Raw genomic sequence first — 13827 nt, 5'->3', positions numbered from 1 at the left:
ATATTCCCATTCTCTGCCTTTCTCGTCCCATTGTCGTCTTACAAACCGAAGAGTGTGGTGCTGGAAAAGCGCAGCCAGTCAGGCAGCATCCGAGGGGAGCAGGAGAGTCGACATTTCGGGCATAAGCCCTTCATCAGGAATGTTTATGTCCAAAACATCGATTCTCCTGCTCCTCGGATGCTGCCTGACCTGCTGTGCTTTTCCAGCAGCACACCCCCGACTCTAGCTTTTATAAACAGAGGGATCGAGTTCCGGAACCATGAGTTTATGCTACAGCTGTACAAAACTCTGGTGCGGCCGCACTTGGAGTATTGTGTACAGTTCTGGTCACCGCATTATAGGAAGGACGTGGAAGCTTTGGGAAGGGTGCAGAGGAGATTTACCAGGATACTGCCTGGTCTGGAGGGAAGGTCTTACAAGGAAAGGCTGAGGGCTGTTCTCATTAGAGAGAAGAAGGTTGAGAGGTGACTTAATAGAGACATATAAGATAATCAGAGGGTTAGATGGGGTGGACAGGGAGAGGCTTTTTCCAAGTATGGTGACGGCGAGCACGAGGGGATGTAGCTTTAAATTGAGGGGGTGATAGATATAGGACAGATGTCAGAGGGAGTTTCTTTACTCAGAGAGTAGTAAGGGTATGGAATGCTTTGCCTGCAATGGTAGTAGATTCGCCAACTTTAATTACATTTAAGTCGTCATTGGACAAGCATATGGACGTACATGGAATAGTGTAGGTTAGATGGGCTTCAGATTGGTATGACAGGTCGGCACAACATTGAGGGCCGAAGGGCCTGTACTGCGCTGTAATGTTCTATGTTCTAATCTCCTGCACTTGCGGTCCTCACTTTCTCCCACTCTGATACTGACCAGGCCAGACACCCTCCCTCAAAATATTTTACTAAGGGAACTCAGACCCTCAGTTTTTGTTTTTGTAAAGTTGGGTGTAGATGGAATTTTCCAGGTGTGATACAAATCACTCAGCTTTAAGCAAAACAGAAGCTATTAAAACCCGATGCGAACAACTGAAAATAGAATTTAGAATAACTATTGGAAACCTGAACTGACCCAATACAGTGACTTAACTCATTAACTGCTCACTTTCCCAAACATCTCTTTCTGATCTTCTGCGCCACCCACACATCTAACTACACCTCCGCCCACCCCCACCCCCATCAGCCTCACCGACAACTCGATCCCATCAGCTGTGACAGGCCAGAGGGGCCTGTCCCCCCTAATAGTGTGAGGCCGGCCTAGTGAAGGCACAACAAACGCCCAGCCGGACGACAGCCTTCGAGGTAGCCCCCTCAGGAATCTTCCGGAAGTGTCTGGAATCCTCCCTCACTAAGGTGAGAAGCCGGTGAAATATTGGAGAGAGAGAGAGAGAGAGAGAGAAAGAAAGAGAGAGAGAGAGAGAGATTGGTCCCCACGGTGATGGAGTGAGGGACTTGACCAGAAGGTGAGATGAACGCATCATTTCGAAGTTGAGATGCCTCCCTACTCCGAAGACCTTTGGCAACTCTCTGGAAGGAGGGAGAGCCCATGGTGAAATCTTCAATCTCTTCGCCTTCCACCGCCCAACTAATCCTCCTGAAGATTTGACCGAAGTTTGGCATGCCTAACCATTCCTGATGAAGAGCTTATGCCCGAACCGTCGACTCTCCTGCTCCTCGGATGCTGCCTGACCGGCTGTGTTTTTCCAGCGCCGCACGTTTTGACCCACTCTCTCCTACCCAATAAGGTCCTTGCTCCGAAGATCCACTCAGCTGCTCTCCCGCCCAGTCCCGGTGATGATGCAGAAAGCGTGTCTCTCAATCTGCGCCGTGTCACTTCAGGAGCAGGAGGAGGGCCCTTGAGTTCGGCCTGATCTAAAATAGCCTTAGCTACGCTAGTCCTCACCTCGCTCCAAAACCCTAACCCCAACTACCTTCGACCCTGAACTTCCCTTTTCCCTTGTGGACGGTTACTGCTCTCGCTGGAGCCCTCAGGAAATGGAGTACCACTGAAGGAGAGGAAAGGAAAACTCCTTTCGACTTCCAATTGTCTGTCTGGAAGTGGCATCCGATCGATCCGCAGAATCCTTGAAGGTGAATCTGTCCTCTCCAGCTTTTCCCAAGACCTCTCCCTGGCCCTTGCACACTTGGATCCCGAATCCCGCCGCGGTTGAGACTGAGTGAGGATTCCATTCTCGCTTCCCTTCCTGTCTGCCTCCCGTTCCTGAGGAAGATCATTAGTTTGACTTAAAGACTATCCTGGGCTTCATTGCCTCTCTGTAATCGCTAACTGTGGCCAGGCAGGAAGGAGTTAGAAACAGTGGGACTGAAGTCACATGTAGGCCACCGGGGGGTGCCGTTGGCTCGATTTATTGGTCAATGTCAACAGGGGGTATATGGGATGGCCCGGGAAGCTTTCGCGAGTTCTGGGTCAGTGAACGTGCCCCTCCTACTGCCTCCTGGGCAATCAAATGGTTCCCGTTGCATTCCCATTTGTAACTGAGCTAGCGAGAAGTGAAGCATCCTGGGTAGACTCCGATGCCACTCCATCTTGACGCCGCCGCCAAAATGGCCGCCGTGTCCCGGCTCGTCCTTTCTGGGGTTTCCCTGCCTTCCTGTAGCCACCGGTGCAGCTTCCCGCCGTGGGCACCGCCCCACCAGCCTGAAGCACCGTGGGCATAGGCCAGTAAACGCACATTCGAGCGCGGACGTCAAATATGGTGCCAGAAGCCCTACCACCGGCAGCGTCTCCCTGCCACACGGCCATGTCACCCGGTCTCTGCTTCCCCGCAACTTTGGAGCCTGTGGGAGGCCTTTCAGCCCCTTGAGTGTGTTCGTGCGATCCATCGAAAGCACACCCAAATCCAATCCATCTTCCTCGGCTCCTTCAGGTTATTTATAAAAGCTCTCGACGCTCCTGTTCGAAAGCGCCCAGCTCATAAGGTGGTAGTGTCTTGGTCACTTGGGTTGCTCAGGTGTTTCAATTCCCACAGTGACAGATTGCCAGAGTTTGAACTGGAATTGAGTTAAATGACCATGTGAAAAGAGCAACCACCTGGTTCCCTTTGAAGAAAGGGTTTCTGCTAGTCAGGCTCGTGTGACTCCAGACCCACAGCCATAGGGTTGACCCTTAACTGGCCTTTGTGGATGGCCTAGCTCAAATCTGAAGCCTTTCTTCCCCTCCCCCAACAGAGGAAAGCATTGACCCCCCCCCCCCCCTTGAATGTCTTGCGCTCTTTTGACCATCTCAAACCCCGCGATGAGACCCCTAGCCTTTAGGCCTGAAAGAATCTGAGGTGATCTTATTCAACTCGCCTTCAGAATTTAACCCTTCTCTCCACATTCGGGCTCACCACTTGGGAGTGGCACGGTGGTGAGCACTGCTGCCTCGCAGCGCCAGGGACCTGGGTTCGATTCCAGCCTCAGGCAACTCTCTGTGTGGAGTTTGCACATTCTCCCAGTGTCTGCGTGGGTTTCCTCCCACAGTCCAAAGTTGTGTAGGTCAGGGTGGATTGGCCATGCTAAATTGTCCCATAGTGCCCAGGGATGTGCAGGTTAGGGTGGATTGGCTATGGGAAATTGTCCCATAGTGCCCAGGGATGTGCAGGTTAGGGTGGATTGGCCATGGGAAATTGTCCCATAGTGCCCAGGGATGTGCAGGTTAGGGTGGATTGGCCATGGGAAATTGTCCCATAGTGCCCAGGGATGTGCAGGTTAGGGTGGATTGGCCATGGGAAATTGTCCCATAGTGTCCAGGGATGTGCAGGTTAGGGTGGATTGGCCATGCTAAATTGTCCCATAGTGCCCAGGGATGTGCAGGTTAGGGTGGATTGGCCATGATAAATTGTCCCATAGTGTCCAAGGATGTGCAGGTTAGGGTGGATTGGCCATGGGAAATTGTCCCATAGTGTCCAGGGATGTGCAGGTTAGGGTGGATTGGCCATGCTAAATTGTCCCATAGTGCCCAGGGATGTGCAGGTTAGGGTGGATTGGCCATGGGAAATTGTCCCATAGTGTCCAGGGATGTGCAGGTTAGGGTGGATTGGCCATGCTAAATTGTCCCATAGTGCCCAGGGATGTGCAGGTTAGGGTGGATTGGCCATGCTAAATTGTCCCATAGTGCCCAGGGATGTGCAGGTTAGGGTGGATTGGCCATGCTAAATTGTCCCATAGTGTCCAGGGATGTGCAGGTTAGGGTGGATTGGCCATGGGAAATTGTCCCATAGTGTCCAGGGGTGTGCAGGTTAGGGTGGATTGGCCATGCTAAATTGTCCCATAGTGCCCAGGGATGTGCAGGTTAGGGTGGATTGGCCATGGGAAATTGTCCCATAGTGTCCAGGGATGTGCAGGTTAGGGTGGATTGGCCATGGGAAATTGTCCCATAGTGCCCAGGGATGTGTAAGTTCGGTGCGTTAGTCAGGGGTAAATATGAGGTAGGGGAATGAGTCTGGGTGGGTTAGTCTGTGGAGGGTCAGTGTGAACTTGTTGGGCCGAATGGCCTGTTTCTACACTGTCAGGATCCTGTGATTCCCATAAGGGGGACTGAAGAGGGAGTGGAAGGGCAAACTCCCCCTGAATTGAGTTGCCGAAGACGTCCTTCAGGAGGCGCTCAGAGAGAGACAATTGAAATGGAGAGTGATGACCCAAAGACATTAAGTAACACTTTTTTTTTTCTGTTTCTTTTTTAAAGGAAGACTACTATGGTGACTTTGATATCTCTGACCTTATGGTTAGCCAACCGTGCAGGCCCATTGTAGTTCAAAACTTTGTGCGAGTCTTTGTCCCCATCCTGTACTCCCTCGTCCTCCTCTTGGGCGTTCTGGGTAACATGATGGTAATTCTGATCATCGGGCGCCTCAGGTCTGCGAGAAGGACTCTCACAGACACCTTCATCCTCCACTTGGCGGGAGCCGATCTCCTCCTGGTCCTCACCCTCCCTTTCTGGTCAGTCGAGGCGGTCATAGGTTGGACTTTTGGCACCGCCATGTGCAAGGTGATCGGCGCCATCTTCGCCCTGAACCTGTACAGCAGCATCCTCTTCCTGGTCTGCATCAGTTTTGACCGGTACCTGGCCATCGTCCACGCCATCCACATGTACCGCAAACGCAAGCCGGTCTACGTCCACCTGACCTGCATCGTGGTCTGGTCCTTCTGCCTCCTGCTGGCCACCGTTGACCTCATCTTCCGCGACGTGTACACCTCCAGCTACCTCAACACCAGTGTCTGCACCTACATGTTCCACCCAGACAGCGCCGCGGCCTGGAAACTCACCATCGTCGCCACCCATCACATCATTGGCTTCTTTGCGCCAATGGCCGCCATGTTGTACTGCTACTGCCTGATCTTCAAGACCCTGTGCCGTGCCCACATGCTGGAGAGGCAGAAGACCCTCAAGGTGGTGGTCGCCCTGGTGGTGGTCTTCGTTGTCTGCTGGTTGCCCTACAACGCCGTGCTCTTCGTCGACACCCTCCAGTCCCTGGGCGCCGTCCAGCCCGACTGCTCCGGTCTCAACGTCCTGGACATCAGCCGCACGGTCACTCAGAGCCTGGGCCTGATCCACTCCTGCCTGAACCCCCTCCTCTACGCCTTCATCGGGGTCAAGTTCCGCCGAGAGGTGCTCGTCCTCCTGGCCCACGTCGGTTGCCCGACTGGGAGGTTGGCATCGGGAAGGCAGTCCGGGAAACTCAAGCGCACCATCTCAGCCATCTCGGACTCCGAGACCTCCACCTCGCACTCTGTGATATGGTAGCGCAGCGCGTCCCCCTGACCCCTTCGTGCCCCCTTCCCCCAACGTCCCCAATCCTTCCCACCTCACGGAAACCACAACCTCATCCCACCAATCCATCGCCAACAAACTCTCTCCACCAAACTGAGCAGACAAACCATCGAGCGGACCAACGTGTGAATTTGGAGGGAGGTGGGGGGGGGGCAATTTGTTTCATCAGAATGTGCCCCATTACTGTTCCCCCCCCCCCCCCCCCCCCCCCACCCCTACACACACTCCTGGTGCCAACATGATCTCCGAGAGCAGGTTGAAAGGTTGCCCGCTGTGCTGGCATGCTTGTTCTCAGGCCATTCTTTCTCCACCCTCGGTTACCTCGTCAGTCAGGGGCAGAGTGTAAGACTACCGGCTGTACCCACAACCCTGAGCGACAAAACATCCTCTCAAAAATCGCAAGAACGTTCAAACTCTTCCCGGGGTCTCTGAGGTCGGCGGTTCCGCTAACGGGAGAGCGACTCCCCCTTCTCTCCCCTCGTCCTCTCCTTAGGATGTGTCGCAAGAAGTCTCCCCCGTGTCCCAGAGGACCATAGGCCTGCCCTGTCATTAGAGAAAGAGATAGGGATAAGGAGATGACAGGGGCTGAGGGTGAAGGGTGAGGCAGAGAAGCAGAGTCCATTATGGTTGGTGAGAGAATCGATCCTGTGCCCTGTGCAGCTAAGATGAAATCACTCTCTCTCTCTCTCTCTCTCTCACACACACGAGCAATTTACAAGAATTGAATATTGAAATCTGATAGACCTGTTAGCGCAGGAGTGCACAGTTATCACGAACTTTGTGACGTTACTCAAAGGACAAATGTGACTGCGTTGTGAAGGATACTTCAAACCATCTGTGAACGAGAGAAAATTCAACAACCCCAAAGCCATTTGGCAGTAACTCCTCTCACATTCCAGCAGACACCCAACCCCCCCCCTCTCCACGGACTCCCCACTCCCTAGCCGTGCCCCCCTGCAACCAACCACACCCCCTCCCGCCCAAACCCCAATGGGTGGTCAGCCACCCATTCACAGCCTCCCACGGTTAGTGGTAACGGTGCTATTCGGCTGTGGGCATCCTCACAGCAGGTGGATACCAGTCCCTGAAGGGGGCGAGGGAGAGTTGGAGGAAAGGGGGGTGCTTTTCCAAAATGGGCCAGTCTGGCTGTTGGTGCGCTTGCGGAGCAGGAAGGCTCGCTTTCAGATGTTTCGTCACCGTACCGGGTAACATCATCAGTGAGCCTCTGGATGGAGCCAAGCTAGGCAAGATGGTGGGGAGAGAGGGGCTGAATGGCCTCCTCATGGACTGGATGATCAGACACTTGGCAGCTTTTGTAAGACTTTAACCTCTGAGCTGGACAGCAGTATCCCTTGTGCGGATCCCCCTGTCTAACTTGTAAGCATTAATGATACACAACATTTCTTAGTGACTATTGCAAACTATTCTCAAGTGAGTTCTATTCCGAGTTCCACTGCTGTTGGCGTGCGGAAGTGTTCCGAGATCTAGCATTCCGAACCAGGCAGCGAGACGGGACTGTACACAGAATGCCACTGCGTGTATATAGTGTCTTTACTTTCTGCGGCATGTTCATTTGTAAGCAATAAAATGATCCTTGGAATGTCCCCGTCGTGTTGGCCTCACTATCGGGACAGGAGAGGGCTCATTGGAAAGAGGGACGTACTGTGCACAGTGATGGGGAGAAATTGTAGAGGGACCTACAACGCCGCAGGAAATAGGATCAGGAGAAGGCCATTCGGCCCATCGAGCCTGCTCTCCCCTTCCACGGGATTGTGGCTGGTCCGACGCTCCTCATGACCCCTTTCCTGTGATTCCCCGAGTGATTGGGAATCTCTCCCGGCCTTCAATGTACACAAGGACCCTGCCTCCATGCCCCACAGCTCTCTCTGGTAAGGAATTCCAAAGGCCCACCACCCTCTCCCTCCCCATCTCGGTCTGATTCGTGCCCCTTTATTCAGAGACAGTGCCCCCTGGGTCCATGGGGAGGGGCGGGGGGGGGCATTGACCCTGTCCAGCCTCTTAAGAATCCGAAATATTTCAATCACCTTGACCCTGTATCTCACCTCGTGCTGTCCCTGTCCTGGGAGTGTTTGATGGGGGACAGTGTAGAGGGAGCTTTACTCTGTATCTAACCCCGTGCTGTCCCTGTCCCTGGGAGTGTTTGATGGGAGACAGTGTAGAGGGAGCTTTACTCTGTATCTAACCCCGTGCTGTCCATGTCCTGGGAGCGTTTGATGGGGGACAGTGTAGAGGGAGCTTTACTCTGTATCTATCCCCGTGCTGTCCCTGTCCTGGGAGTGTTTGATGGGGAACAGTGTAGAGGGAGCTTTACTCTGTATCCAACCCCGTGCTGTCCCAGTCCTGGGAGTGTTTGATGGGGGAGAGTGTAGAGGGAGCATTACTCTGTATTTGTCCCCATGCTGTCCCTGTCCCTGGGAGTGTTTGATGGGGGGACAGTGTAGAGGGAGCTTTACTCTGTATCTATCCCCGTGCTGTCCCTGTCCTGGGAGTGTTTGATGGGGAACAGTGTAAAGGGAGCTTTACTCTGTATCCATCCCCGTGCTGTCCCAGTCCTGGGAGTGTTTGATGGGGGAGAGTGTAGAGGGAGCTTTACTCTGTATCTATCCCCATGCTGTCCCTGTCCTGGGAGTGTTTGATGGGGGGGACAGTGCAGAGGAAGTTAAAAATCATACAGCTCCAGTTACAGTCTGACAGGTTTATTTGGAAGCAGTAGCTTTCGGAGTGCTGCTCCTTTGACAGGCAGCTCGTGGGGCGGGATCATGGGACACCGAATTTATCGCAAAAGATCACAGCGTTGTACAACTGATGTGATGTATTGAACAAACCTGGATCACTGTTTAGTCTTTAATCACTTCGAATGCTGATGCAGCTCTCAGTTCATTCATGTGGAAATCCCCGAACTTCTTTCAAGTCACATGTCTGAGATAATTTAAGGTTTTATTGAAAAATACGGTGAGATCTCACCTCAGATAATGCATTAAAGTTGGAGAGTGTGAGGACGGCAGATACTGGAGATCAGAGTCGAGAGAGAGTGGTGCTGGAAAAGCACAGCAGGTCAGGCAGAAACCGAGGAGCGGGAGGCTGGAGGTTTCGGGCATAAGCCCTTCATCAGGAATGCCTTACAGGTGTGAGGTTAGAGTCCGTCTGTCTGCCAGCCTCGAGTCAGACTGGTTCTATTTCCAAAGTAGGAATTGGTACTAGGTCCACATGGACTGACTGCCTACAGACTGTGTGGCTCTTCGAATAAAAGACTCTGTCGCGGACTCTGGTGTGAGTCCAGCTGTCTGTTGGAGAGGGGACAATATAACCTGGTTATAACTGGAGCCTGATGGTGGGTGGGGGTGGGCTGGTCGAACCAGGAAATGCACCCATAATGAGCCTGTCCATTTTCTAAAAGGTCGATTATGAATACCTGGAAAGCGACTTCATATTTGCACAGCCTTGCAAGCCCATTACCATCGGCAACTTCAACAGTGTCTTCATCCCCATCATCTACTCGCTGGTCTTTGTGCTGGGAGTGTTCGGCAACGGCCTCCTCATCTTCGTCATCGCTCGCTACCGGTACTCCAGGACGCACACCGACACCTTCATCCTGCACTTGGCGGTCGCCGATCTCATCCTGGTGTTCACCCTGCCCTTCTGGATGGTGGAGGCGGTGGGCGGCTGGTCGTTCGGGGTTGCCATGTGTAAGATAACGGGTGGGATCTTCGCCCTGAACCTGTACAGCAGCATCCTCTTCCTGGTCTGCATCAGTTTTGACCGGTACCTGGCCATCGTCCACGCCATCCACATGTACCGCAAACGCAAGCCGGTCTACGTCCACCTGACCTGCATCGTGGTCTGGTCCTTCTGCCTCCTGCTGGCCACCGTTGACCTCATCTTCCGCGACGTGTACCAGCCCAGCTATTCGCCCCTGAGAGCCTGCACCTACTCCTTTGGGGTGGAGAGCGCCGAGGGCTGGAAGCTGGCACTACGCCTGGTTCACCATTGCCTGGGCTTCTTCCTGCCCGCCTCTGCCATGTTGTACTGTTACTGCCGGATCTTCAGGAGCCTGTGGCGCAGCACGGTCTTCGAGAGGCAGAAGACCCTCAAGGTGGTGGTCGCCCTGGTGGTGGTCTTTGTCGTCTGCTGGTTGCCCTACAACGCCGTGCTCTTCGTCGACACCCTCCAGTCCCTGGGCGCCGTCCAGCCCGACTGCTCCAGCCTCAACGTCCTGGACATCAGCCGCACGGTCACTCAGAGCCTGGGCCTGATCCACTCCGGCCTGAACCCCCTCCTCTACGCCTTCATCGGGGTCAAGTTCCGCCGAGAGGTGCTCGGACTCCTGGCGGAGGCCGGGTACCAGAGGGGGACCCACAGGGTCAGCCGTCAGATCAGCAAGGAGGGCCAGAGCTCGTCCACGTTCTAACCCCCCCGACACCCCCTCCCTGTCTCTGTAACCCCCTCCAGCCCCTACACCCCCTCCCTGTCTCTGTAACCCCCTCCAGCTCCTACACCCCCTCCCTATCTCTGTAACCCCCTCCAGCCCCTACACTCCCTCCCTATCTCTGTAACACCCTCCAGCCCCTACACCCCCTCCCTATCTCTGTAACCCCCTCCAGCCCCTACACTCCCTCCCTATCTCTGTAACCCCCCTCCAGCCACTACACCCCCTCCCTATCTCTGTAACCCCCCTCCAGCCCCTACACCCCCTCCCTATCTCTGTAACCCCCTCCAGCCCCTACACCCCCTCCCTATCTCTGTAACCACCTCTAGCCCCTACACCCCCTCCCTATCTCTGTAACCCCCCTCCAGCCCCTACACCCCCTCCCTATCTCTGTTACCCCCTCCAGCCCCTACACCCCCTCCCTATCTCTGTAACCTCCTCCAGCCCCTACACCCCCTCCCTATCTCTGTAACCCCCTCCAGCCCCTACAACCCCTCCCTATCTCTGAAACCCCCTCCAGCCCCGACACCCCCTCCCTATCTCTGTAACCCCCTCCAGCCCCTACACCCCCTCCCTATCTCTGTAACCTCCTCCAGCCCCTACACCCCCTCCCTATCTCTGTAACCCCCTCCAGCCCCTACAACCCCTCCCTATCTCTGTAACCCCCTCCAGCCCCTACACTCCCTCCCTATCTCTGTAACCCCCCTCCAGCCCCTACAACCCCTCCCTGTCTCTGTAACCCCCTCCAGCCCCTACACCCCCTCCCTATCTCTGTAAAGCCCCTCCAGCCCCTACACCCCCTCCCTATCTCTGTCACCCCCTCCAGCCCCTAAACCCCCTCCCTATCTCTGTCACCCCCTCCAGCCCCTACATTCCCTCCCTATCTCTGTAACCCCCTCCAGCCCCTCTACCCCCTCCCTATCTCTGTAACCCCCTCCAGCCCCTACACTCCCTCCCTATCTCTGTAACCCCCCTCCAGCCCCTACAACCCCTCCCTGTCTCTGTAACCCCCTCCAGCCCCTACACCCCCTCCCTATCTCTGTAACCCCCTCCAGCCCCTCTATCCCCTCCCTATCTCTGTAACCCCCTCCAGCCCCTACACTCCCTCCCTATCTCTGTAACCCCCCTCCAGCCCCTACAACCCCTCCCTGTCTCTGTAACCCCCTCCAGCCCCTACACCCCCTCCCTATCTCTGTAACCCCCCTCCAGCCCCTACATCCTCCCTGTCTCTGTAACCCCCTCCAGCACCTACACCCCCTCCCTATCTCTGTAACCCTCTCCAGCCCCTACACCCCCTCCCTATCTCTGTAACCCCCTCCATCCTCTACACACACCCCCCTCTGTAACCCCTCCAGCCCCTACACCCCCTCCCTATCTCTGTAACCCCCCTCCAGCCCCTACACCCCCTCCCTATCTCTGTAACCCCCTCCAGCCCCTACACTCCCTCCCTATCTCTGTAACCCCCCTCCAGCCACTACACCCCCTCCCTATCTCTGTAACTCCCCTCCAGCCCCTACACCCCCTCCCTATCTCTGTAACCCCCTCCAGCCCCTACACCCCCTCCCTATCTCTGTAACCCCCTCCAGCCCCTACACCCCCTCCCTATCTCTGTAACCCCCTCCAGCCCCGACACCCCCTCCCTATCTCTGTAACCCCCTCCAGCCCCTACACCCCCTCCCTATCTCTGTAACCCCCTCCAGCCGCTACACCCCCTTCCCTGTCTCTGTAACCCCCTCCAGCCCCTACACCCCCTCCCTATCTCTGTAACCCCCTCCAGCCCCTACACCCCCTCCATATCTCTGTAACCCCCTCCAGCCCCTACACCACCTCCCTATCTCTGTAACCTCCTCCAGCCCCTATACCCCCTCCCTATCTCTGTAACCCCCTCCAGCCCCTACACCCCCTCCCTATCTCTGTAACCCCCTCCAGCCCCTACACTCCTCCCTATCTCTGTAATCCCCTCCAGCCCCTACACCCCCTCCCTATCTCTGTAACACCCTCCAGCCCCTACAAACGCCCCACCTCTGTAACCCCTCCAGTCCCTACGCCCCCTCCCTATCTCAGTAACCCCCTCCATCCCTTACACCCCCTCCCTATCTCTGTAACCCCCTCCAGCCCCTACACCCCCTCCCTATCTCTGTAACACCCTCCAGCCCCTACACCCCCTCCCTATCTCTGTAACACCCTCCAGCCCCTACACCCCCTCCCTATCTCTGTAACACCCTCCAGCCCCTACACCCCCTCCCTATCTCTGTAACACCCTCCAGCCCCTACACTCCCTCCCTATCTCTGTAACACCCTCTAGCCCCTACACACTCCCCTCTCTGTAACCCCCTCCAGCCCCTCCACCCCCTCCCTATCTCTGTAACCCCCTCCCGCCCCTACACCCCGTCCCTATCTCTGTAACCCCCTCCAGCCCCTAAACCCCCTCCCTATCTCTGTAACCCCTCCATCCCTTACACTCCCTCCCTATCTCTGTAACACCCTCCAGCCCCTACACCCCCTCCCTATCTCTGTAACCCCCACCAGCCCCTACACCCCCTCCCTATCTCTGTAACCCCCTCCATCCCCTACACCCCCTCCCTATCTCTGTAACCCCCTCCATCCCCTACACCCCCTCCCTATCTCTGTAACACCCTCTAGCCCCTACACACTCCCCTCTCTGTAACCCCCTCCAGCCCCTACACCCCCTCCCTATCTCTGTAACCCCCTCCCGCCCCTACTCCCCGTCCCTATCTCTGTAACCCCTCCATCCCCTACACCCCCTCCCTATCTCTGTAACCCCCTCCAGCCCCTACACACCCCCCCCTCTCTGTAACCCCTCCAGCCCCTACACCCCCTCCCTATCTCTGTAACCCCTCCAGCCCCTACACCCCCTCCCTATCTCTGTAAAGCCCCTCCAGCCCCTACACCCCCTCCCTATCTCTGTAACCCCCACCAGCCCCTACACCCCCTCCCTATCTCTGTAACCCCCTCCATCCCCTACACCCCCTCCCTATCTCTGTAACCCCCTCCATCCCCTACACCCCCTCCCTATCTCTGTAACACCCTCTAGCCCCTACACACTCCCCTCTCTGTAACCCCCTCCAGCCCCTACACCCCCTCCCTATCTCTGTAACCCCCTCCCGCCCCTACACCCCCTCCCTATCTCTGTAACCCCCTCCAGCCCCTACACTCCCTCCCTATCTCTGTAACCCCCTCCAGCCCCTACTCCCCGTCCCTATCTCTGTAACCCCTCCATCCCCTACACCCCCTCCCTATCTCTGTAACCCCCTCCAGCCCCTACACACCCCCCCTCTATGTAACCCCTCCAGCCCCTACACCCCCTCCCTATCTCTGTAACTCCCTCCAGCCCCTACACCCCCGCCCTATCTCTGTAACACCCTCCAGCCCCTACACACTCCCCTCTCTGTAACCCCATCCAGCCCCTACACCCCCTCCCTATCTCTGTAACCCCTCCAGCCCCTACACCCCCTCCCTATCTCTGTAACCCCCCTCCAGCCCCTACACCCCCTCCCTATCTCTGTAAACCCCCTCCAGTCCCTACACCCCCTCCCTATCTCTGTAACCCCCTCCAGCCCCTACACCCCCTCCCTATCTCTGTAACCCCCCTC

At 55.9% G+C, this 13827-nt stretch overlaps 1 protein-coding gene across 2 annotated transcripts in view; it reads left to right on the top strand.

Annotated features, from left to right (window-relative positions):
• Positions 1 to 10569, top strand: part of LOC140458860 (C-X-C chemokine receptor type 3-like) — a 46965-nt gene extending 36396 nt beyond the window's left edge. The window contains exon 2 of one of the 2 annotated variants that reach the window (XM_072553555.1): positions 9185 to 10569. In XM_072553555.1, the coding sequence (XP_072409656.1) occupies positions 9185 to 10195 (1011 nt within the window). In that variant the 3' untranslated portion in view covers positions 10196 to 10569. Of the gene's footprint in view, positions 1 to 4680; positions 5956 to 9184 lie in introns of those variants that run through there. The other variant, XM_072553554.1, reaches the window with a different exon arrangement.
• Positions 10570 to 13827: the final 3258 nt, after the last annotated feature.

This window comes from Chiloscyllium punctatum, chromosome 34 (genome assembly GCF_047496795.1).
Source record: "Chiloscyllium punctatum isolate Juve2018m chromosome 34, sChiPun1.3, whole genome shotgun sequence".
Lineage (NCBI taxonomy): Eukaryota > Metazoa > Chordata > Chondrichthyes > Orectolobiformes > Hemiscylliidae > Chiloscyllium > Chiloscyllium punctatum.
This window is presented reverse-complemented; position numbering and strand designations above follow the sequence as displayed.